The sequence below is a fragment of the Mustelus asterias genome, chromosome 9 (assembly GCF_964213995.1).
Source record: "Mustelus asterias chromosome 9, sMusAst1.hap1.1, whole genome shotgun sequence".
NCBI classification, from domain to species: domain Eukaryota; kingdom Metazoa; phylum Chordata; class Chondrichthyes; order Carcharhiniformes; family Triakidae; genus Mustelus; species Mustelus asterias.
In genome coordinates this window covers 93,253,333-93,280,414 of record NC_135809.1, presented here as the reverse complement: position 1 = coordinate 93,280,414, position 27,082 = coordinate 93,253,333, and the positions used below count along the sequence as shown (strand labels likewise).

The following is a 27,082-nucleotide window of genomic DNA, read 5'->3' as shown; positions in this document are numbered from 1 at the left end:
GGCCATGCTAAATTGACCCCAGTGTCAGGGAATTAGCAGGGTGAATATGTTGGGGTTACGGGAATAGGGCCAGGGTGGGATTGTGGTCGGTGCAGACTCGCTCCTTCTGCACTGTAGGGATTCTATGATTATTTGTTACAGAGTTGGTCGTTAAGCATAATCAATCTGGGATTTGAGTGTTGCATGTTTTGTTTCATTGAAATAAATGTTGGGTTTTTGTGGTTAAAACAAACTTTCTTTTCTAGTTTGCAGCCCAGTGTGAGGGTGAAAGATTTCTCCTCGCTCATTTCCATGAATGGCTGTCTGGAATTGGCCTTGTTATGTGTCGCATTCGGAAACTGCCAGTTGCAACAATTTTTACAACCCATGCAACGTTGTTGGGACGCTACCTCTGTGCTGGGAATGTTGATTTTTACAATAGCCTGAAAAATGTAAGTGTACCTTTGCATGGTCAGTGTCTTTTCTATGGTATGCCCACTGCCTGTGCTGATACGAGCGTCAATGAGTGTGTCATTAATGATCTAAAAGAAAGTTTACAACTTCTTTCACTGACTGAGAACTGAAATAGTATGTTTTCTACCTCTGAAATTTGGCTGTAAATCCATCCAAGTCAATTTTGCACAGCATAAGTTATCACTGGAAGAGAAAAGGCTGTTTTATTAACAGGACATAATAATAAAAAGAATCGCAAATAATGGAATCATGGCACAAAAGCGTGAAAAATATTGGAAATATACAAAAGGTCTATTAATAATTAGTAGTTGTCTCAGCATTTCATTCACCAGGATTCTCTGACTCAAAGACTAGCTTTACTCCCTGCACATGGAAACCCTCAACAATGGTTTCATGATGAAACAGGAGGACACCTCCTGGTTAGCGAGGCAATTACAGTTCGGTTGTGGATCCAAAGAGTTCAGCAGAGTCACAAAACACTAACTTTCTCGCTCCACCTACTCCAAGGTGCTATAAGAAGTGGTATACTCTTAGAAGCACAGCATGAACTATTTCAGCCATACTTAAGATTTTAACATGTGTAGAAAAGAGAATGAATTTCTATGTGAGAAAACAATGGGGTAATAATTGATTTTGGCAATGGCACAAAATCGGTAGTATTGTTTTAGTATGCGTTATAAGCCCTTCCCCATATTGAAAATAGCACAGGGCATAAAATGGGTGCTATGAAAAGGATTGGCAAGTTAAAGTTACGCGCATTAAGCCTTTCACTGGCATCGCCACCCCACACAAACCCCTCTTTGGCTAGCTTTCTGCAGAAAATCACATGATAGTCAATTACTGTTATTTATTTTTCCCAAAGCTCTATGTAATAGGTCACATCTCCACAGGTCAGTTTAGGCTGCTTGAGAGGTACACTCTCGCCCACGTCCTCAACACCTGCAAAGAAAAGTAGAAAACCTCTTGCCCTACACATCTTTGGACACTAAGGGGCAATTTATTCATTTTTAATTCATTCAAGGGACATGGGCGTCGCTGGCTGGCCAGAATTTATTGCCCATCCCTGGTTGTCCTTGGAGGGCAGTTGAGAGTCAACCACATTGCTGTGACTCGGAGTCACTTGTAGGCCCAGACCAGGTAAGGACGGCAGATTTCTTTCCCTAACTGACATTAGTGAACCAGAGGGGTTTTTCCAACAATCGACAATGGTTTCATGGTCATCCGTAGTTACTTAATTCCAGATTTTTTTTATTGAATTCAAATTCCATCATCTGCCATTGCGGGATTTGAACCCGCGTACCCAGAACATGAGCTGAGTTTCTGGATTAATAGTCTAGCGATAATACCACTAGGCCATCTAACCACCACATCTTTGGACTGTGGGAGGAAACTGGAGCACCCGGAGAAAACCCGCGCAGACACAGGAAAATGTGTAAACTCCACACAGACATGCCACACACCCAAGGCCGGAATCGAATCCGGGTCCCTGGAGCTGTGAAGCAGCAGCGCTAACCACTGTGCCACCAACCACTTCTGTAGACCCAGCCAAATTTACTTGGTAATGACAGTGGTAACCTGCTTTCCTAGGAGCTGTGGCAGAGCAAGATGGCAAGGTGAACTCTGGCTGCTGGATATCTAATGCCCCTCTAAGTTTGCGAAATGCTCAGTCTCTGTCAATCCAGTTATAAGGACATCATCATGGTATCTACAATCTGCGGTAGCCCCTTTGCAATCTCCCCATTGCCTTTTGGAATATTGCACATGCTGAAGACGTGCCAAAAGGCAGGCGCATGTACTGGAGCAGGCCTTTGTGTATGTTTATTGTGGTGTGGGTGACTCATATCCAGCTTTATGTAAAATTGACCAGCTACCAGCCTTGCATGCAGGTCTTCAATTCTCGGGGTTGGATATTTATCCAGCTTGGCAGCCTGGTTAACTGAGAGTTTATAATTGCCGCAAATGTGAATGGTCTTGTCCTGTTTCAATGTGGGGACAATAGATGCTGTCCATTCTGAGAACTGTACTGGCTGGATAATACCTAGTTCTTCTAACCTGTTTATCTCAGTATTCACTTTCTCTCATAAGGCATATGGTACTGATCTTGCCCTAAAGAATCGGGAAGTCGCCTGTGGATCCATATAAATCTTAGCTTGCAGCCCTTTGATTTTGTCTAATTCATCACAGAAGACACTCTCTTATTTTCTTATCAGTTCAGGCATCGCCCCCTTCCTGTACTTGAAAATTCTTGGCCCAATTCACCTTGGTTTCTTTAAGCCAATCACAGCCAAAAAGGCTTGATCCTTCACCCATCACTATTACCACTGGGATTACTAGGATGCTCCCGGGACTTGATGGTTTGAGTTATAAGGAGAGGCTGGATAGACTGGGGATTTTTTCTCTGGAGCGTAGGAGGCTGAGGGCTTACCTTCTAGAGGTCTATAAAATAATGAGGGGTATAGATCAGCTAGATAGTTAATATCTTTTCCCAAAGGTAGGGGAGTCTAAATCTAGAGGGGATAGGTTTAAGCTGAGAGGGGAGAGATACAAAAATGTCCAGAGGGGCAATTTTTTCACACACAGGGTGGTGAGTGGCTGGAACAAGCTCCCAGAGGTAGTAGTAGAGGCGGATACAATTTTGTCTTTTGAAAAGCGTTTAGATAGTTACATGGGTATAAGGGGATATGGGCCAAATGTGGGCAATTGGGACGAGCTTAGGGGTTTAAAAAAAAAGGGCGGCATGGACAAGTTGGGTCGAAGGGCCTGTTTCTATGCTGTAAACCTCTATGACTATGACTCTAACTGGGTAGACTGTTGTCCATCGCTTACACGTGCCATTGTGATGCCTTTTAGTTTCTCCCATATAGGTCTTCAACTTGGCAGAAGTGCTCTTCAAGTTCAATGGCTGGACTCCTTCTCTTAGGTACTAAAATGAATGCTCGCCCATCACAGTGACTGATGCCGCTGTATCCACTTCCATCTTAAGAGGCTTCCCATTTACTCAGAGCATTACAGTAATAGGGTCTATCTTGCCTGTTTTTAGATTAAACAAAGAGTGAATACCAGAATCACGGGTGCTGGACTCTTCCAAATACTTGTAACATCTTAGTTAATCAATTACTCAGCAATCTTGACTGAGCTCTGCACTGCTTTATCAAATGTCCTCTTTTGTGACAATAAAACCTCAGTCTCCTTAAACCAACATGATTCATGAATGTGGTTACCTCCACATTGGTAACATTCCACTTTAAACATTATTGATTGTCTACTCTGTACCTTTTTTGTTGCTGGCTGAAATTGTTTGCCTTTTTGCAGCTCCTTCTGCAAGCAATCGTGTTGAATACCGTTGTTGTTCACGCCACTAACTAACCTATCTCATAACATGTTATTTAGTGTGGTTCTAAAATCACAACACTCTAATAATTGCTTCAGTTTAGTGATGTAAAGTGCAATCAATTTGCCTGGGACTCTCTCACTCAAATTAAATTAGAATCTCGACTGATGGTTGAGGTTGCAATGAGCCTTCACTAAATCCACAAGCTTACAACATGATTTGGCGTCAGCCACTCTTGGGGCTGAAAAGCTGCAAATATGGTTATAGGTCTGAGTTCCACAAATGCTTAGGAGAGTTGCTTTGCGTTTTGCCTTCTCCCTATTTCATTTGCTTGGAAATTATGCGCAAGGAGCTCAGCGTATTGTGTTCAGTCCTCTGTGGAGGAGTCAAATGGATCTATTTATCCAAAGAAAGGAACTTTGATGAGTATTTGTTTTCAGACATCGATTAAAACAAGATACTCTCAGGTGTCAGGCCAGAGTAGTGTCAGGATAATTTATCCTTGTTGCCAGATGTATTGATGCACTTTCACCGACTCCATTAGAAACACAAAAAGATTTATTAATAAGAAGAATTGTACAGCAGCCTCATGGCTGTAGCCAGCTCCCAAAATGTCTCCTTGCCCAGGAGCCTGTCTCATCATGTGGTGATTCCACACTGAACCCTGATTGGCTGAGTAAACCATGTGACCCTTACTCTGCTGTGTTGCCCTTAACGGACATTTCCCACACTCAACTAATACATCAGTGTTCCTGTTTGCTTTCTTTAGCAGCTTTATCAACTTGTTTTGCTACGTTTAATGATTTCTGTATGTAAATCCCTTTGACTTGGTCCCTCAATCCCTTCAATCTTGGCAAAGGTTGTTGGGTAGCCCTTTAATGCTTTCCACAAACTTTAATTGAACTGAAAACTATGAGAGTTCAGGATGGACATTAATTGGCTGAAGAGTATAAAACAGTTAATTGAAATTTGGTTTACTCAGTTTTCCTCTCCTATCAGTTGTGTTGTCCCTCGATTTAACCCACTCTCTGGGTCTTGTAAATAACTATGCACATTAGATCAGACTGGAAAATTGAGTGCTAGCTAGGGATTCAGGTGGGTATAAAATCAGGCAGTCCAAATTAGCGGATTAATGAAAGATCATTGACCTCAAAGGTTCACTCTGTTTCTATCTCTTCAGATGCTGCCAGACCTGCTGCATATTTCCAGCATCTGTGGTTTTTATTTCAGATTTTCAACATCTGCAGAGTTTTGATTTTGTAATCAAAATTAGAATTTTGTTTTGCTACATGAAGAACAAAATCACCCCGATAATGTTTTGTTGGACTATTAATCGGTTAAAGCATTTCAATGTCCAATTTCTTCTCTCCATTGATTGGACTGTCTTCGCCCCTTTTATTTATTTGTTTATTTATTAATGTCACAAATAGGCTTACATTAACACTGCAGTGAAGTTACTGTGAAAATCCTCAAGTTGCCACACTCCTGTTCGGGTACACTGAGGGAGAATTTAAGAACATAAGAAATAGGAGCAGGAGTAGGCCATCTAGCCCCTCGAGCCTGCCGCGCCATTCAATAAGATCATGGCTGATCTGATTTAGCATGGCCATTGCACTTAACCAGCATGTCTTTCAGACATCATTAGTTGTAGAAGATAGAGATTCAAAGCCAGTGAAAGGGATTTTTTATGTTGGGAATGCCAACTACTTGAAGATTGCAAGACTGGGTTGGACAGGTAAGGGAGGGTTTGATTGTTCAGTTTGATTGAATCAATGGACCCAGCTTCTCTCTCCCAGTCCTTCATCTTCTGCTTCAGTCCATTATTTTCCATTTCAATTTCAGATTTTCTCGATCCATGATTTTCCTCATGTTTTTTTTGTTATTCAAAACTATGCATTGACTTCATAGCTTGTTTCCTCTCTTGAAACAGTTTGATGTTGACAAAGAGGCCGGTGCACGGCAGATTTACCATCGGTACTGCATGGAACGGGCCGCGATTCATTGCGCTCACGTGTTCACCACTGTGTCGGAGATAACAGCCATGGAGGCTGAACATCTGCTCAAACGCAAACCAGGTGAGTTCACCTGAATCACTATTGAACTTGACAGATTTTCCCCCATCTCTCCTAAATGTACTGACCTATGAGATCTCTCAGCCCTCCAGAAAAGGGTGGTCTTGGGGAAGCAACTTGAGGAAGCAACGTATTTTTAAAATTCATTCATTGGATGTGGACATCGCTGGCTGGGCCGGCAGTTATTGCCCATCCCTAATTGCCCTTGAACTGAATAACCTGCTCGACCTCAGACATTTAAAGGTCAACTGCATTGCAGTCGAGCTGGAGTCACATGTAGGCCAGGCCAGATTTCCTTCCCTCAGGAGCATTAGTGAACCAGTTAGGTTTTTACAGCGGCACGGTAGCACAGTGGTTAGCACTGCTGCTTCACAGCTCCAGGGACCTGGGTTCGATTCCCGGCTTGGGTCACTGTCTGTGTGGAGTTTGCACATTCTCCTCGTGTCTGCGTGGGTTTCCTCCGGGTGCTCCGGTTTCCTCCCACAGTCCAAAGATGTGCGGGTTAGGTTGATTGGCCATGCTAAAAATTGCCCTTAGTGTCCTGAGATGCATAGGTTAGAGGGATTAGTAGGTAAATATGTAGGGATATGGGAGTAGGGCCTGGGTGGGATTGTGGTCGGTGCAGACTCGATGGGCCGAATGGCCTCTTTCTGTACTGTAGGGTTTCTAAAAAAAAAACAATGGTTTATTGAATTAAAATTTCACCATCTGCCATGGTTTGAACCCAGGTCCCCAGAGCTTTACCCTAGATCTCTGGATTACTAGTCAATTGACAATACCAGTACGCTATCACCTCGCTGATTAATGTGCCTACAGAGTGAATGTTGGTAGGTTATTGAGCAGAAGTGAGGAATCACAACTGAGTCTGATTTTGTCCTCAACTGAAGTTGAGACATTAGAGTTAGACACATGGGCGGCATGATGGCACAGTGGTTAGCACTGCTGCCTCACAGCGCCAGGGACCCAGGTTCGAATCCCGGCTTGGATCACTGTCTGTGTGGAGTTTGCATGTTCTCCCCGTGTCTGCATGGGTTTCCTCTGGGTGCTCCGGTTCCTCCCACAGTCTGAAAAACCTGCTGGTTAGGTGCATTGACCCGAACAGGTGCCGGAGTGTGGTGACTCGGGGAATTTCACAGTAATTTCACTGCAGTGTTAATGTAAGCCTTACTTGTGACTAATAAATAAACTTTACTTTTACTTTTTCCAGCAATTTTCTGTACTTTTCACTCTGATTTTCTCTCTCAACCCAGTCATTGGGCAAAAGAGTCCAATTCTAGCACCTTGCCACCAGTATAACTGAGACCAGCTAACCCAGCACAAACCTGTGGTTGAAACTGTTACTTTCCTTACCTGTAGCTGGATTGGACACAAAGGAGAATTTCCTTTGATTTAAAAATATGTTAATATTCATTGTCATAAAAACAGAAAATGCTGGAAATAAAGTTAATGTTTCAGATGACTTTTGTAAAATTACCAATCAGAAGTTAAATCTTTCTCTCTCCATGGATACTGCCAGACCTGCTGTGAGTATTTCCAGCCATTCCTGTTTTCACTTGGACTTCCCCATCCGCAGTATTTTGGTCCTGTTGGACCGCCATGGACTAATCACATGGAAGTCTCAACACCAGGTTAAAGTGACTCACCTGATGAAGGGGCAGTGCTCCGAAAGCTCGTGATTCCAAATAAACCTGTTGGCCTTTAACCTGGTGTTGTGAAACTTCTTACTGTGCCCACCCCAGTCTAACACCAGCATCTCCACCTTCCAATCATATTAAAGCATAAATACTGCAAAAGCTGGCAACACAGAGCAAACCAGTCCGTTGTATTAGTCACAACAATCTTCTCCATCACAACTACAGATTTCTGCTGGTCTGCATTTTCTGTGCATGTGTTTTAAAGTTGATTTTTTTTTCTCTGTTATTCAGATGTGGTCACTCCCAATGGCCTCAACATAAAGAAGTTCTCCGCCATGCACGAATTCCAGAATCTACACGCACGCAGTAAAAGTCACATCCAGGAGTTTGTCCGCGGGCACTTCTATGGGTAAATTCAAAACTTAAACCTGGGGCACAGTGCGAGGAGGGGGAATTGCTCTCATTTTGTGTTGTACTGGAGATGACGGGGAAAGAGAATATTAACTCAAACGTGGAACAAAATCTCCCCAAGAACCCTTTCGGGAACACTTGCTCAAAAATAATGTTGAGATATCTGAAAGCTACTGCTCCACGTATTCCAATGATTTAAGCTGGCATTTTCTTTGGGAATCATTTTAGCTGTTAACCGTTTTAGCTGGTATCGTTCCAGTGCAGTTAGAAAGGTGTCATATGGCATTGCTACAGTCCTTGCCTGTAGGACTATACAGGTCTATAGACCTGTATATAGCCCAGGGTTATAGACAGGCCCTGTATATATACAGGGCCTCACTGTATTTCCCTCACCGCTGCCTCCACCTTGCTGAGATTGTCACTTGGAATAGGCCTCATCTTATCATGTAAAATAATAATATTTATACTGATTCTGTATGGGGGTGAGGGTGTTGTAAATAGGTATCATCGAGCAGCAAGACATCTCTTTTCCCTTTGATGTAGTGAGCACAGAGTACAGTGAGGCCAGTTATATAATGAGAAGAAACATTCAGGATCTGTCTCTTTCAGCCAGTGCGGCACAGATGTAGCCTAAGGTGACCAGTGTGGTCATGGTTGCTTCTTCCTCTTACACCCACCTGCATTTTCCAGTTGTGGCTCATTTGGTAGCACGCTCACCTCTGAGTGACAAGGTTCTCGAGTCCCACTCCAGGATTTAAGCATGAGAATCAAGGCTGACAGTCCTGTGCTGTGCTGAGGGAGCATTGCATTGTCAGAGGTGATGTCTTTCAGATAAGACCATAAGATATAGGAGCAGAATTAGGCCACTCGGCCCATCAAGTCTGCTCCACGATTCAATCATGGCTGATATTTTTCTCATCCCCATTCTCCTGCCTTTTCCCCATAACCCCTGACCCCCCTTTTAATCAAGAATCTATTTACCTCTATCTTAAAGACACTCAGTGACCTGGCTTCCACAGCCTTTTGCGGCAAAGAGTTCCACAGATTCACAACTCTCTGGCTGAAAATTCCTCTTCATTTCTGTTTTAAAGGATCGTCCCTTTAGCCTGAGGTTGTGCCCTCTGGTTCTAGTTTTCCTACTTGTGGAAACATCTTCTCCACATCCACTCTATCCAGGCCTTGCAGTATCCTGTAAATTTCAATAAGATCCCCCCTCATCCTTCTAAACTCCAACGAGTACAGACCCAGAGTCCTCAACCGTTCCTCATACAACATACGATGAGAAATTATACTGAGACTCCATCTGCCTGCAGAGGTGGATGTCAAAGGCCCAGGACACACTTTTAAAGAAGAGCAGGTATATTCTCTCTGGCAGACTATCCAATATTTATCCCTCAATCATCATCCCAGAAAAACAGATTCTCTCATAGAAACACTAGAGTGCAGAAGGAGGCCATTCGGCCCATCGAGTCTGCGTCAACAACAATCCCACCTAGGCACTATCCCCGTAAGCCCACGTATTTACCCCGCTAATCCCTCTAACCTATGCATCCCGGGACATTAAGGGGCAATTGAGCATGGCCAATGTACCTAACCCGCACATCTTTGGACTGGTCATTATCTGGTGATTAACAGTGACTGTTTGTGGGTGCTTGTGGTGTAGAATTTGGGTGTTGTGGTTCCTATGTCACCATAGTGACAATGCTTCAAAAGAGTTGTTCATTGGCTGTTAAGCACTTTGAAATCTCCTGCAGGCATGAAGGTAAATGTAAATCAATCTTTATATTTTAATCTGTTGGCCGAGATCAAAAACTGGTCGTGGGAGGGAAATCATGGAGCAAATTTGAATTTCCTCCTCTGACAGTCCGTGTTTTTCAGCACATTGCACTGGCATTGAAAGGGCATTGTACCACCTGATGTTACAGGGTGCTATTGATCTTTCTCTCCACATTATTGACACAGCACTCAGAATTAGTTTGGTTTGTTTTACTTTGAGGGTGGAGCTCCTGGATGTTCACAAATTAACTACTTCGTGCAAAGTACAGACACAAGAGGAAGTACCTACTATTGTGGAATACAATACAAATTGGGTGGTGGGAGCAGAAATGAGAGCAATTTCCGCTCAAGGCTGGGACAGTCGGCACGCACAATCCCATGCTGTTCAGCTCATTACATATACATGTGCGAGGGGCACAGCCAAGAGTGGGCCGAAAGTCACCATTCCCACTCTTATCTCATGGGGGCATCCGGACAGCCATTCACTCGGTGGAATCTGGGGCTCCGGATTCTGTATCAATCAGAATATCACAGACAACCTTTAGTCCCATGATTCAATGATGCCGGTTCTCCTCTGCGCTGTCCAGGAAAAATGGGCGATCCTGTTTCCCACAGATGGCAGCAACCCCCCCCCGCCGTCCCACCCCTTCTGATAAAGGTGGCCTGGCTGGAGATTAGCACCCATGGAGACCACAACAGAACTGCCCAGCAGTGCAGAAGGCTGGAACAATCTGTCAACATTCTAGCTGCTGTCATGGCTGCAGCATGTGAGCGTTTGTTTGCCTCCATGGAAAGGGGGTCGGCCGCCTTGGAGACCCAGCTCCAGCAGAATACGCAGTGGATATGCGGTCTGACCTGTACTCTGTTGCACTAGCCATGGTGCAGTGCAGAAGTGGGTCGGTGAGAGCAGCATGGGCACCGTGACCCCCCCCCCCCCCCCCCCCCCTCCCCTCCCTCCTCAATTGGGCACTCAGGGAAGAGGAGTGCCAGCCTGGTACTCTGGGGGCTTCAGCCCAGGACATTGCAAGGATGCCATGTTGGTCCACCTCCCCTCTGCCAGTGCATGCCAGATGCATTAAACCCAACAGGTCAGACGGACACCATTAACAAGCACTGCCCTCTCGGCTCAGAGCCACCAGAGAACATCCGCCAAAGCTGGTTGTGGTTTTTAGGATGGCACCTAGGTGTGATTGTAGAAAAAGAAAGATAAAGAAGTTTTGAAGGCACACAGGCATACAAACATTGGATAAACACTTGTAAATAGGTGTTCACTTGCACTGTTTGGAAGTCTCCTGGATTCCCATCTTGGTGCTGGTTGCTTCAATGGTCACAGGGCATTAAAGAGTGTGGAACGTGGTCCCCATCAGGGTCTGATCATGTCCTCCTAGAGTAATTTCTATCACATTAGTAACATTGAGATGACTGAATATTCCAACATGAGCAGGCTTGAACACTGGCCGATTTGGGAATTTAAGGCCTGGGCACGCATCTTGAAGTCATATAGATTGCCAGGTTCTGAGCGGAGAGGGTACAACAGAGTCATTGTATCTCGTGCTGCTGTTGCCCTGATGTGAGCTGGATACAAAGAGACCTGAAGGGGAATTAAACAGACTATGTGGGTGGTATGGAACATTGTGGATACAGTTTGAGGGTTAGAAGTGGCAAGCTTTCTACTGTGGGCTGAAGAATAGAAAAACAGAGGCTTCCCTGGATGTTAGAAGAATGATGGGGTTTGCACGTTCAGTTGTTTCTGGCTCTCCTTATTCAAATGTAATACTGAGCAGGAGAAGGCTACAAGTGAGGAGGCAATGGGAAAGTTGGCCTTGACTGCAAGAGGGATTGAATGCAAGATCAAAGAGGTGCGTATGCAGCCTTTGTGAGACCACACATGGAGAATTGTATAGCCTGCTCATCTCCTTATAAAGGGATTGCAACCAAAGTGCACCAGTCATCATTAAAGGACCAGCATATTATCCATGAGGTGAGATTGGGTAGAAGGGGCCTATGGGCTGAACGATGAGGGTTCATGTAGGAAAGAAAGATGTTTAACCTGCCTGGGGTGTCCAGAATGACTCTTCACCCCACCCTGCAACACTGACCCTACCCCCCGGCCCATCCTTCACCTCACCCTGCAACACTGATCCGACCCCCCCGATCTGGCCTTCACTCCACTCTGCAACACTGACCCTACCCCCCTGGCCCGACCTTCACTCCACCCTGCAACACTGACCCAACCCCCCTGGCCTGGCCTTCAGCCCACGCTGCAACACTGACCCTACCCCCCCTGGCCCGGCCTTCAGCTCATCCTGCAATACTGACCCTACCCCCCTGGCCCGACCTTCACTCCACCCTGCAACACTGACCCTACCCCCCTGGCCTGGCCTTCAGCCCACGCTGCAACACTGACCCTACCCCCCCCTGGCCCGGCCTTCAGCTCATCCTGCAATACTGCCCCTACCTCCCTGGCAGTCATACCAAGGCCATCTGATGATGAGATGGAGGATGTTTTGCTATTGGAGGATTGTGAATGCTTTAGCCTCCACACCCCATAGTGCAGTGAGGCACTGTCATTGAGTGGACTCCAAAGGTACTTTAATACTTTTTGGGATCATAGAATCGCTCCAGTGCCATTCAGGAAATCATGTCTGCACCGACTCTCTGGGATGATAAAGATGTCAAGGGATACGGGGTTACTGAGAGTGATGATGATTGGAGATGGATCACAAGTCCTTCCCTGATCAAGGTGCATGGAGGAGCAATCTTGAGGAGCCGAATAGTCCACTCATGCTCCTCTTCCCTGTGCACCCATAACGCTGAAAGAGCTCTCTGCAAACTCAACTCCCCATCGGGAGCTGGTGTGAGGGTGACATGAATACATCCCTCTGGAGGTGAAAAATTCTGTTGCTTTCAATGTGCCGTCCATACAGACTTTGTCAGGGCTTGGAAAACATTTCATTTCTATTCACAGATGCCTGAACCTGCAGGAGAATGGAGGGGGATAGCATGTGCAGATTCTAATGTGCACATTTGATGTGAGGGATCTGAATGTCAGCATAGTTCAGCACACGTGAAAGGTCACACCACCAGCAAGCAGTGAAATTTAATTCAGCTGTCATAAATCAAGCTACACGAGAGCAAACTAAAATGTGTGCCACAAATAAGGAGCCGTGTGTGGCGTACAACCCAGCAAAGGATTGTGAACAAAATAATCAAGAATAAGTATCAGGAGCTTATTCTTCCTGGCTCAGCCTTCACTCTACCCTGCAACACTGACCCTACCCCCCCGGCCCAGTCTTCACCCCACCCTGCAACACTGACCCTACCCCCCCCCGGCTCAGCCTTCACTCTACCCTGCAACACTGACCCTCCTCCCTGGTCCAGCCTTCACCCCACCCGGCAACACTGACCCTAGCTCCCTGCTTCGGCCTTCACTCCACACTGCAACACTGACCCTACCCCACCCCCCCCAGGCCCAGCTTTCACCCCCCCCGGCAACACTGACCCTACCTCCCTGGTCCAGCCTTCACTCCACCCTGCAACACTGACCCTACCTCCCTGGCCCAGCCTTCCCCCCCCATCCTGCAACTCTGACCCTACCCTCCTGGCTCAGCCTTCACTCCACCCTGCAATACTGCCCCTACCTCCCTGGCAGTCATACCAAGGCCATCTGATGATGAGATGGAGGATGTTTTGCTATTGGAGGATCGTGAATGCTTTAGCCTCCACACCCCATAGTGCAGTGAGGCACTGTCATTGAGTGGACTCCAAAGGTACTTTAATACTTTTTGGGATCATAGAATCGCTCCAGTGCCATTCAGCAAATCAAGTCTGCACTGACTCTCTGGGATGATAAAGATGTCAAGGGATACGGGGTTACTGAGAGTGATGATGATTGAGGATGGATCACAAGTCCTTCCCTGATCAAGGTGCACGGAGGAGCAATCTTGTGGAGCCGAATAGTCCACTCATGCTCCTCTTCCCTGTGCACCCATAACGCTGAAAGAGCTCTCTGCAAACTCAACTCCCCATCGGGAGCTGGTGTGAGGGTGACATGAATACATCCCTCTGGAGGTGAAAAATTCTGTTGCTTTCAATGTGCCGTCCATACAGACTTTGTCAGGGCTTGGGAAACATTTCATTTCTATTTACAGATGCCTGAACCTGCAGGAGAATGGAGGGGGATAGCATGTGCAGATTCTAATGCGCACATTTGATGTGAGGGATCTGAATGTCAGCATAGTTCAGCACACGTGAAAGGTCACACCACCAGCAAGCAGTGAAATTTAATTCAGCTGTCATAAATCAAGCTACACGAGAGCAAACTAAAATGTGTGCCACAAATAAGGAGCCGTGTGTGGCGTACAACCCAGCAAAGGATTGTGAACAAAATAATCAAGAATAAGTATCAGGAGCTTATTCTTCCTGGCTCAGCCTTCACTCTACCCTGCAACACTGACCCTACCCCCCCCCGGCCCAGCCTTCACTCCACCCTGCAACACTGACCCTACCCCCCCGGCTCAGCCTTCACTCCACCCTGCAACACTGACCCTACCCCCCCCGGCTCAGCCTTCACCCCACCCTGCAACACTGACCCTACCCCCCCGGCTCAGCCTTCACTCCAGCCTGCAACACTGACCCTACCCCCCTGGCCCAGTCTTCACCCCACCCTGCAACACTGACCCTACCTCCCTGGTCCAGCCTTCACTCCACCCTGCAACACTGACCCTACGCCCCTGGCCCAGCCTTCACTCCACCCTGCAACACTGACCCTACCCCCCTGGCCCAGTCTTCACCCCACCCTGCAACACTGACCCTACCCCCCGGCTCAGCCTTCACTCCACCCTGCAACACTGACCCTACCTCCCTGGCCCAGCCTTCACTCCACCCTCCAACACTGACCCTACCCCCCCGGCCCAGCCTTCACTCCACCCTCCAACACTGACCCTACCCCCCTGTTTAGGCCTTTATCCCACCCTGCAGCACTGACCCTACTCCCCTGTTTAGGCCTTTATCCCACCCTGCAGCACTGACCCTACCCCCCTGTTTAGGCCTTTACCCCAACCTGCAGCTCTGACCCTATCCTCCTGGTTAGGCCTTTACCCCAACCTGCAGCTCTGACCCTATCCGCCTGGCTTGGCCTTCAAACAGTTTGGACTCCTGGCATCCAATCTTAATCAAGAGGCTAATATTTGTGATTGGTCCCCATGAAGGCCAAAGCAGCGGCTGCTCACTTCAAAGTCCAGGAAGGAGATATTATTTAAGAAGCCGACCTTGCCAGATGTATGACACTTCACTGCAATTGTAAAAGTGAGCATACAAATTTCTCACTGGTACAGAACTTAATTTGGAAGGCGGAAGGGGGGTGGGGCGGAGGGCTTCTAATGAGCATGCCTGACATGCAAATACATGCAAAAGAGCTTCTGGATTCTGTACGTTAAGAAGCTCAACCTGCCTTTCAGGTTCTGAGAACTTGATTGCAAAAGTTCATCCCGTGGTCGACAAACTGATGTTTGGCCTTCTGCTAAATTAATGACCCCCAACTGCCAAGCTTCCCACTCGAGGAAGGCCCGGAAACTTCTGTTCAAAAGATCAGACAAAGATTTATGCCCTGCTGGTCTGTTGTTATATCTGAGCTTCCACAGCCCCCCTGATGGTTTACAAAGCTGCATTCTTTCAAAATATAAAAATGATTTAAATTCACATAATACCCTTTTTCCTGGTGATTTTTTGGATTGGGAAAGTGTGTTCCCAACATCTAGGGTACAACCACGGCAGTGGGGATAAATACCAAAGAATGGAAATCGGAGGGAGAGCCACATGCTTAGCTTGGGTATGTCTCCCAGTGACTCGATACAAGTTCCAGCAACAACCTTCCAAGGGAAGTGAGAAAACGCTCTGCTGCATTATGATATTGTGTATGTGCAGAAACGTCACTATACGAGAGACCATCTTCACACAACTGCTGCTGTATGAGCTACAAATGCAGAAACCAGTCGCTAGAAATATGAAAAGCACGTGAATTTCATCACCAGTAATTCAGGTGATTGTCATAAACTACTTCTCATCCAACCTGTGAGTCACTCCCAGATATCCATTACTCTGCATATAAAAATTTAATGACATGGAATATGTCCGTCCTGGACACACACAGTGAGAGCATTCCACGGAAATGTAAATGAATTTTGTGCATCTTTGAGGGATGTTAGCACAGAGAATGAGAATCTTTCCTCTTCAAGTAACCAGTGTCAAGTAGGCCCAGGACAGGCACAGCATGATTCCAATAAAGATCACATTCTTTTGCCTCAATGGTGCACCACAACAACAATCTTATAAGAGCTGCCATTAGGGCACCAATATAATTTTTTTTTTCATCTGTCTTCCTAAACCTGCCAACTTTGTGGTTTTTGAGGAAGATTACCAATCAAACACCAAATTAAATTGTGTCAGGCACATATTGGTGGGAACTGAATGGAGCGATTGTATCACAGAAGTTTACAGAACTGAAGAAGCCATTTGACCCATTTGGGGGAGAGAGAGGGGAATGATTTTGATTTATTATTGTCACATGTATTAGTATCGAGTGAAAAGTATTGTTTCTTGCGCACTATACAGACAAAGCATACCGTGCATAGAGAAGGAAAGGAGAGAGTGGAGAATGTAGTGTTACAGTCTTAGCTAGGGTGTAGAGAAAGGTCAACTTAATGCGAGGTAGGTCCATTCAAAAGTCTGATGGCAGCAGGGAAGAAGTGCAGTTCCAACAACACTCAAGCAGCATGACACCATCCAGGATAAAGTCCGCTAGATTGATACCCCGTTCACAAACATTCACTCCCTCTATAAGACCATAAGACCATAAGACATAGGAGCGGAAGTAAGGCCATTCGGCCCATCGAGTCCACTCCACCATTCAATCATGGTTGATTTCAACTCCATTTACCCGCTCTCTCCCCATAGCCCTTAATTCCTCGAGAAATCAAGAATTTAATTCTACTATCAGTGGCAGCTGTGTGTACCATCTACAAGATGCACAGCAGGAATTCAGCAAAGTTCCTTAGGCAGCACCTTCCAAGCCCAAAACCACTACCATCTCGAAGGACAAGAGTAGAAGATACCTAGAAACACCAACACCTGGAGATTCCCCTTCAAGTCACTCACCAGCCTGACTTTGGAAATATATCACCGTCCCTTCAGTGTTGATGGGTCAAAGTCCTGGAATTTCCTTCTTAACAGCACTGTGGGTGTACCTACACCTCAGGGACTGCAGTGGTTCAAGAAGGCATCTCGCCACCACCTTCTGACAGACAGGATGGGATGGGCAATAAATGCTGGCCTAGACAGTGATGCCCACATTCCGTAAATGAATATTTTAAAATTTCAAATACCAACAGGGTGCCAATGACCCTGATTTGAGCATATTAATTAGATGGGCCATTTTCTGCCTAAATAAAGCGTTGGAGGGTGAGTGTAGCAATTTTAACTGTGCAGTTTCCAAGCTCTTGCCAGGTGGGAGGGGTTAATTTTGCTCCCAGATTGTGCCTGTGCAGAAGCGCTCTAAAGTTAATCCTCCTGCCCTGCTTTTTCTTGATGTGGAGATGCCGGCGTTGGACTGGGGTAAACGCAGTAAGAAGTTAACCTGGTGTTGTTAAACTTCTTACTGTTTTCTTTTGGCAGCTCTGCATCTTTATCTGCTCTCCTGTTAATAGAGTCAGTAATCTCTGCTTCAACTGTTCTGACACATTCAGAGTATTCCGAGCCTCAGTAATTCTTTATGTAAATAAATTTATTCGAAGCAGTCTGTGAACCTGTGTCACTAACTAAGTCAGAGAAAGTGGTCCATCTCTTTCATTCAACCAGCATTTTTCATAATTTTAAAAAGCATTATTTCCTTGGTGTTTTCTGCATCAGTCAAAATCGTTTCATCTCTCAAGTCTTTTCATGAATATAATTTACTAACGCTGGAACAGGTTAATCTTATTGTTGATATTATCCTTCTCCCAAACGATATCAGCTCCGACCCAGGAAACCTTCAGACAGGCAAATTACGGCAGCTGCTGGAATCTGAAAGAAAAACAGAAAATGCTGGAGAATCTCAGCTGATCTGACAGCATCTGTGGAGCGAGAATAGAGCCAACGTTTCGAGTCTGGATGACCCCTTGTCGGGGCTACATTTAAAATTTTCATTTCTTATCATTCCATTTATCCACTTCCAAATTTCACTTTCCATCTTGTTTCTTGCCACGCCCTCCCCCACCCCCAGCCCACCTCACTAGGGCCATCTGCCATATTCCTCAGGTTGTCCTTTGACACTGTGCACCTTTGTTCTGCCATTTATACATTATTTTATGCAGCTCTGATGAAGGGTCACCCAAACACGAAAAGTTGGCTCTATTCCCTCTCCACAGAGGTTGTCAGGCCTGCTGAGATTTTCCAACATTTTGTGTTGAAAGGAAACTTTCATCCTGTAGAGTTGAGCCAAGGTGCCAGAGGTGAAATGTTGGTAGCTAACCTATTGTACTGCATGCCCCTCCATCCTGTTTTATTGGCGTGCCTGTAATCTTTTTCTCCAGATGCCTGAACTTTGACCTGGATAAGACCTTGTTCATTTTCATCGCAGGAAGATACGAGTTCTCGAATAAGGGTGCTGACGTATTTCTGGAAGCTCTGGCTCGGCTAAATTATCTGCTCAAGGTAAGAGGCTGAATCGATTATGGGTCATCCTTTGTTTCCTGTCTGATTGTTTGTTGGCGGCTGTGAGTCTGGAGCTGAGTTTGATCAGCAAACAAGTGACCAGCCGTTAAGTCTTCAACAGATGTCACAGAGGGGCAGCATGTAGATGAAAAGTGAGAGTGGGTCAGGGATGGATCCCTGGGGGACACCAGAGGCAACAAATATGGGAGCAGGAAGAGAAACCATTGCAGCTGATTCTCTGGCTATGGTTTGATAGGTAAGAATGTGGGTGGCATGATGGTTAGCACTGCTGCCTCACAATGCCAGGGACCCGGGTTCGATTCCCGACTTGGGTCACTGTCTGTGCGGAGTCTGCACATTCTCCCCGTGTCTGCGTGGGTTTCCTCCGGGTGCTCTGGTTTCCCCTCACAGTCTGAAAGATGTGCTGGTTAGGTGCATTGGCCATGGTAAATTCTCCCTCAGTGTACCTGAACGCCTGAGTGTGGCGACTTGGGGATTTTCACAGTAACTTCGTTGCAGTGTTAATGAAGCCTACTTGTGACAATAATAAATAAAATTTAAACCGTTAGAGGCATTTGAGGTGGATGATGTGATTATCTGTGTCGAAGGCTGCAGACAGATTAAGAAAGATGAGAAAAAATGGGTCACACATGGAATGCGGCTATGATAAGGGAGTTTCTGTATTGTAGAGGCAGCGGAAACCTGATTGGAGGGAATCAAACATGGAATTGCTGGAAAAAAACAGGCACATATTTTACAGTTGACAGCACATTCAAGGACTTTGGAGAGGAAAGGAGGTTGGAGATCAGATGGTAGTTGTAAGGACAGTGGAGTCATGGGTGGTATTTTTGAGGCAAGGGAAAGGACAGTAGCTGAGGACAGAGAATCATTAACCACAACTACTAACGTGATAGCTGAGAAGCGAAGTAAGGGGGTCAGTTTAGTGGGAAAAGGGTTAAGGTAGCAAGAGGGAAGGTGATGATCTAATGGTATTGTCACTGGACTATTCAGAGACCCAGTGTAATGCTCTGGGGAACAAGGTTTGAATCCCACAACAGCAGATGGTGAAATTCAGTTAAAAAAAAAAATCAGGAATTCAAAGTCTAATGATGACCATGAAACCATTGTCGATTGTCATAAAAACCGATCTGGTTCACTAATGTCCTTAATGGAAAGAAATCTTCCTTCCTTACCTGGTCTGGCCTACATGTGACTCCAGGTCTCCAGCAATGAGATTGACTCTTAAATGCTCTCTGAAGTGGTCCAGCAAGCCACTCAGTTCAAGAGGATTTAGAGATGGACAATAAATGCTGGCCCGGCCAGTGACACCCACATCCCACGGATGAATTTTTTGAAAGAGCGCCCATGGGTAAGATGAGCTTGGAGAGAGTTCAGTAGGAGATGGGATAGAATCTGGAGAAAGATGGGTTCCCAGGCTCGGGCAGTTGGAACAATAGGGGAGATGTGGGCTGGAGAAGAGGGGGGATTGGAAGAGGCAGCTGAACAGATGGTTGCAATCTTTGTGACAAAATTATCCATGAGCTCCTTGCACTGGCACTTGTATTTGAAGTTGAACGTGGAAGAGGTACGAGAGGGTTGTTTAAGAGGGTTTGTGGTTGAAAAGAGGAGCAGGGGATTACCTTTATACTTAGAATGATCTTTGAATAATCAGTTGGTTTTAAAAAGAAAATGAGAGGGGCAGGTTTACACCCAATAATGCTTTATGTGGTCCTAAGATTCTGTGATAAGTGGTTAAACCAGGTGGTTAAACTAGTTGTCCACAATCAAAGCTCAGATCTGTGTCCCTGAACTTGGGAAATGATGGGGAGTGGGGGGGAGGGCATAGGGGAAGAATGACTAGGGTGAGAGAGTAATGGTTTTAATGGGGATATGGTCACGTGATTTAGCAAATCCGGGAGTGTGGCGGGGTGGGGTTAATGGACGATAGCAGTCTGAGCTGTAGCTTAAACTTCAGTGCTGGTACAAATTTTAAGAATTACAATAGATTATTCGGCAGAAATAGGATTATGCACACCTGTCCACTGAATTTACCGGACCATGAGGTGCTATAAAAAGGCAGGAGAAAACTGATCTAGGGAGATCCAACCAGAAAAAAGTATGTTTTAAAACAAAAGTGGTGGGCTGTAGTTTGCTGCTGGGTGGGTGATTATTTGTGCCCAGTGAGCTCTCTTCCCTGTTCTGTAAGCAGTTCTAGATATTGCCTCCTGCTAGTGTTTGGCCACAAGATGGCAGGAAATGCCATCTTTTTACTTGGTTGACACAATGATGACACAGCCCCCAATGTGTTGTTTCTTCGATACTTGTTGCAGCTACATGTTTAACTTCTCACTTTCTTCCTCACCTTGAAGGTATTGACATTTGCTCAGATCAGTTCCTGAGTTGCTAAACTATGCCTTGGACAATACCTGGTTATGGGGGAATGGGACTGGTTGGATAACTTTTTCAAAGAGCTGCCACAGATAAAATGGGCCGAATGGCACCCTTCTGTGATCTATGATTCTATAAATTTCTACTTGTTTCAGTTGCCATCCCTGATATCTTATTCTCTACGCCTCCTAATTTTCTGTGTATAAAATTTTAAATGATTTCCTGCAGGTTTTGAACTTTGCTTACTGGGGATTATTTTTCTTTATCTGTCTGCTTGTAACTTCCAAACTTTTGGTTAGGTTACCTTAAAGCCTTGTCTTTTCCAGCAGGTACAGGGTAATAACCATAGCCCACAAAGGACCATAGGTAATGAAGGAAAAGACTAAATAAAATTGCATCCGATACCAATTAGAAACTTACATTTTCTCTCAGCTAGTACAAGCTCCAGCGATATTTCTTAAGTTATGATTTTAATGATTTGAAACACTGCACACGGGATTTATTCTTGTTTATGTTTTAATGACAACGGTACTTTCGAAATAACAAAGCCAGTTTCAGTTACACATGGAGTATGGAATAGGAGTAAAATTCATTGAAAAAGCTATGTCCCGACTCATAGTGTTCCTCTTCAAATCTGTTTTCAGCATCTCCTTTGCTTTCCCCAATGTTTCTACCTCTTTCTGCTTAGTTTCTCCCCGGCACCCCCAGTCATCAGGATGTCCTGTTACCTGAAAGGTAACTCATTATTGTTTTCCACACTTGAACATTTTCTGGTAGGGTGTCATGGGACAGACTGGGAACCCTGGCTGGTTTGCCTTTGTTCCTCCCTTGCCTAAGGCCACTGAAACCAATTGCACTGCACCATGTCCTGCCTGGACTGAGATCCGCTGACTGAGCATTCCCTGGGACTTTACTGCCAGTACCTGACAACAGGATACCTAATGAGCCTTTGGAGGAGCCTAAAAGTGCACGTTGTTAATAATAATATTGGCACTTCAATTAAGAGTTGGCCTGCAAAGACCCTTATGAAAGTTCAACTGCAAAGAATTTTTTTTAAAAAAATTTGTGGGTGATAAGTTTGCAGTAAAGTTTATTTGGATGCATATTTAAGAAATTTCCAAATAGTTGGATTGGAAAAAGCATATCTCTTCAATCTCCCTTTCCTTCAAACACCAATTTAAACTATTCTTAAATGTTGACATAGTCTCTGCAGCATTAGCATTCCACAGCCTTGTTTTTGTGAAAATGAGATACAAAGCCAGGTTTAGAGAGAGCTTTGGTCTGACATCTTTGGCCATGTGTTCCGCAAATGATGCCCTCTTTGTGCCAGGCTCTGGTGCAAACTAAGGCAGCGACTCGGGGTGAAGTTCTACCAGTCACAATGTATGCCACAGTGTCTCACCCAAGTGGCCACTATTTATACATGAGCCTCGATGTTCCCACCGATGTTTATTTCAAATGAGCTACTACTGACCTTGGAACAACAGCAAGCCTAAAATCTATCCTTTAAAGAATGACAATGATAGTTGAGTCTGATTTTTATCATGCCCACCATCTATATTTGCATATTTCAGGGCGGCACAGTGGTTAATACTGCTGCCTCACACCACCGGGGACTTGTGTTCAATTCCAGCCTTGGCCGATTGTATGGAGTTTGCATGTTCTCCCCATGTCTGTGTGGGTTTCCTCCCATGGTCCAAAGATGTGCCAGGTTTGGGGGATTGGCCATGATAGATTGCCCCTTAGTGTCCAGGGATGTGGCCAAAAGGACTCGTTCACCGGAGGGAGTTTGTTACCTCAGTTGGCTAGACGCCTGGTTGGTGATGCAGAGCGAAGCCAACTGGTTGAGGTTATTCATGAAGGCCCGCCTTCTCCACCTTGCCCCTCCCCTGAGGTGTGGTGACCCTCAGGTTAAATCAACATCAGTCAGCTCTCCTCCTCAAGGGGGAGAGCAGCCTATGGTCATCTGGGACTATGGCGACTTTATATTTCCAATAGACAGCGCTGGATAACTATCAGGAACAAAGTTCTTGTCTGGTTTAGGAACTAAAGAATAGGAGTAAGCCATTTAAACTTCTGTTGCACCTTTCACTGAGATTATAGCTGATCTGTGACTTACCTTGGCGTACCCAGCTTTGCTCCATATCCCTTTGGATAGCAAAAATCTTTTAATCTTAGACATAAAATGAGTCACTGACTTAGCATTAGCTGTTGTTTGCGAAAGTGCTCTCCAAACCTTTGCCACCTTATGCATGGAAAAGTGTTTTCCTAATTTCAGTCATGGCTCTATTTTTTAGGCTATGTTCCCTATCTGTGGATTCCCCATCCAGTGGAAATAGTTTGGCTTTATCAACCTTATCTGTTTCCCCTAATATCTTGAAACTTTGATCAATTTACTAAATTTTCCAAGTTTCAAGAAGGCAACCCAAAATCTCTGTTCTTGATTTAACTCTTCAATCCAGGTATTGTTCCAGTGAGTTTGCATTTTGCATTCCCTCCGAGGTCAATATATCCTCTCCAAGGTGTGGTGTTCAGAACGGTTCACAGTACTACTGTGCAGTCTGACTAGAGTCTTGCATTGCCTAAGCATGACTTCGACCCCATTTGATTTTTGACATCTGAATCTAAAGGCCAGCATCCAATTAGCCTTTTTGTTATAGAACAAAGAAAATTACAGCACAGGAACAGGCCTTTCGGCCCTCCAAGCCTGCACCGACCATGCTGCCCAATTGAACTAAAACCCCCTATCCTTCCGGGGACCATATCTCTCCATTCCCATCCTGTTCTTGTATTTGTCAAGATGCCCCTTAAATATCACTATCGTATCTGCTTCCACTACCTTCCCTGGCAGTGAGTTCCAGGCACCCACCACCCTCTATGTAAAAACATTTGCCTCGTACATCTCCTTTAAACCTCGCCCCTCGCACCTTAAACCTATGCCCCCTAGTAATTGACACTTCCACCCTGGGAAAAAGCTTCTGACTATCCACTCTGTCCATGCCTCTCATAATCTTGTAGACTTCTATCAGGTCTCCCCTCAACCTCCGTCGTTCCAGTGACAACGAACCAAGTTTCTCCAACCTCATCTTCACAGCTAATGCCCTCCATACTAGACAACATGCTGGTAAATCTTTTCTGTACCCTCTCCAAAGCCTCCACATCCTTCTGGTAGTGTGGCGACCAGAATTGAACACTATATTCTCAGTGCGGCCCAATTAAGGTTCTATAAAGCTGCAACATGACTTGCTAATTTTTAAACTCATTGCCCAGCCAATGAAGGCAAGCAATCCGTATGCCTTCTTGACTACCTTTTCCACCTGCATTGCCAGTTTCAGTGACCTGTGTACCTGTACACCGAGATCCCTCTGCCTATTAATATTAAGGGTTCTGCCATTTACTGTATATTTCCTATCTGTATTAGACCTTCCAAAATGCATTACCTCACATTTGTCCGGATTAAACTGCATCTGCCATCTCTCCGCCCAAGTCTCCAACCGATCTATATCCTGCTGTATCCTCTGGTCCTCATCGCTATCCACAAAAGCACCACCTTTGTGTCATCCGCAAAGTTACTAATCAAACCAGTTACATTTTCCTCCAAATCATTTAATATACACAAACAGCAAAGGTCCCAGCACTGATCCCTGAGGAATGCCACTCGTCACAGCCCTCCATTCAGAAACATACCCTTCCACTGCTACCCTCTATCTTCCATGACTGAGCCAGTTCTGTATCCATCTTGCCAGCTCATTTCTGATCCCATGCGGCTTCACCTTCTGTACCAGCCTGCCATGAGGGGCCTTGTCAAAGGCCTTACTGAAGTCCATGTAGACAACATCCACTGCCCTACCCTCATCAATCATCTTTGTCACTTCCTCAAAAAACTCGATTAAGTTAATGAAACACGACTTCCCCTTCACAAAACCATGTTGCCTCTCACTGATACATCCACTTATTTCCAAGTGGGAGTAAATCCTGTCTCAAAAAGTCCTCTCCAATAATTTCCATACCACTGATGTGAGGCTCACCGGCCTGTAATTACCTGGATTATTCTTGCTACCCTTCTTAGAGGAACAACATTGGCTATTCTCCAATCCTCTGGGACCTCCCTTGTGGCCAAATAAACCTGTTGGACTTTAAACTGGTGTTGTGAGACTTCTTACTCTGCTTACCCCAGTCCAACGCCAGCATCTCCACTTCATGACCTCCCCTGTAGCCAGTGAGGATGCAAAGATTTCTCTCAAGACGCCAGCAATTTCCTCTCTTGCCTCTCTCAGTATTTTGGGGTATATCCCATCAAGCCCTGGGGACTTGTCCACCTTAATGTTTCTCAAGAACCCCAATACCTCCTCCTTTTTGATCTCAACATGACTCAAACTATCTACACACCCTTTCCCAGATTCATCATCCACCAAGTTCTTCTCTTTGGTGAATACTGACGCAAAGTAATCATTTAATACCTCACCCATTTCCTCTGGCTCCACGCATAGAATTCCTGTCCTTGAGTGGGCCAATCCTTTCCCTGACTACCATCTTGCTCTTTATATATGTATAAAAAGTCTTTTCCTTAATCCTGCTGGCCAATTATTTTTCGTGACCCCTTTTAGCCCTCCTTACTCCTTGCTTAAGTTTCTTTCTACTTTCCTTGTATTCCACACTTGCTTCGTGTGTTCCCAGCCTCCTAGCCTTAACAAGTGCTTTCTTTTTCTCTTTGATTCGGCTCACAAATCTCTCATTATCCAAGGTTCCCAAAATTTGTCATAACTTATCCTTCATCCTTACAGGAATGTGTCGGTCCTGAATCCCTATCAATGTGCACTTGAAAGCCTCCCACATGTCAAATGTTGATTTGTCCTCAAACATCTGCCCCCAATCTACACTCTTCAGTTCCTGTCTAATATTGTTGTAATTAGCCTTCCCCCAATTTAGCACCTTAACTTGAGGACTATACTTATCTTTATCCATCAGTACCTTAAAGCTTACTGAATTGTGATCACTGTTCCCAAACTGCTCCCCTACTGAAACATCGATCAACTGGCCGGGCTCATTCCCCAATACCAGGTCCAGTATGGCCCCTTCCCCAGTTGGACTATCTACATAGTGTTTCAAGAAGCCCTCCTGGATGCTCCTTCCAAACTCTGCCCCATCCACACCCCTGGCACTAAGTGAGTCCCAATCAATATAGGGGAAGTTAAAATCCCCCACCACAACAACCCTGTTACTTTTACATCTTGTCAAAATCTGCCTACATATCTGTTCCTCTCCTACTGGCAGTTGGGTGGCCTATAGTAAACCCCCAACATTATGACTACACCCCTCTTATTCCTGAGCTCTACCCACATTGCCATACTGTATGAGCCCACTGAGGTGTCCTCCCGCAGTACATCTGTAATATTCTCCTTAACCAGTAGTGCAACTTCCCCACCCCTTTTATATCCCCCTCTATCCCACCTGAAACACCTGTATCCTGGGACATTAAGTTGCCAATCCTGTCCTTCCCTTAACTAAGTCTCTGTAATAGCAACAGTATCATAGTTCCAAGTACTAATCCAAACTCTAAGTTCATCTGCCTTACCTGTTACACTTCTCGCATTGAAACGAATGCACTTCAGTCCACCAGACCTTCTTTAATTAGCAACCACACCCTGCCTGCTCTTTCTCTGAGTCTTACTGGCCCCACTCTCTGGTTCCCCTTCAGTTAATTCACCTTTGCTTTGGTTCCGACACCCCTGCCAAACTAATTTAAATCCTCCTGTGTGACACTAGCAAACCTCCCAGCCAGAATATTTATGCCTTTCCAGTTTAGATGCAACCTGTCCTTCTTGTACAGGTCCCACCTGTCCCGGAAGAGACCCCAATGGTCTAGATATCTGAAACCCTCCCTCCTACACCAGCTGTTTAGCCACGTGTTGAGCTGTATCTTCTGTACTTGTTAATAACAATTTAACAGTGTATGTGGAATTTGAGTCTCTTTGGAGCTCCAGTGGTTCTGGTTTTCCACCATTCGGATGTCTCTAAGATGGAGATGCTGCAGCCTACTTTCTGACTGAGATCAGCTAACTCTGAATAGGTTGAAGATTGAAACAGAATCACTTATGAAGTTGCATCTTGTCACAAAAGGCAGAGGGCATTGATTTCAATTGGTGACAAATGGCAAGGATGATATTCGAGGCCATTTTTGTCTGATTATAGGGATCCATACTTGGCTGAGGAAAATCCACAAAGCCAGTGTAATAGGAATTATCTTGTAAGCTTCATGGAATGAATTTCTAGCGAGCCAACAAACCCTCTTGTCATTTGTAATAATAGCTGAAGCAGGAAATTGGTGC

The 27,082-nt window shown here is 45.3% G+C and overlaps 1 protein-coding gene across 1 annotated transcript in view; it reads left to right on the top strand.

Annotated features, from left to right (window-relative positions):
- LOC144498838 (glycogen [starch] synthase, muscle-like) overlaps positions 1-27,082 on the top strand; it is a 103,073-nt gene that overhangs the window by 38,349 nt on the left and 37,642 nt on the right. The window contains exons 4-7 of the mRNA XM_078220585.1: positions 246-431; positions 5,715-5,859; positions 7,782-7,899; positions 18,245-18,365. Of these exons, the coding sequence (XP_078076711.1) occupies positions 246-431; positions 5,715-5,859; positions 7,782-7,899; positions 18,245-18,365 (570 nt within the window). The remainder of the gene's footprint in view (positions 1-245; positions 432-5,714; positions 5,860-7,781; positions 7,900-18,244; positions 18,366-27,082) is intronic.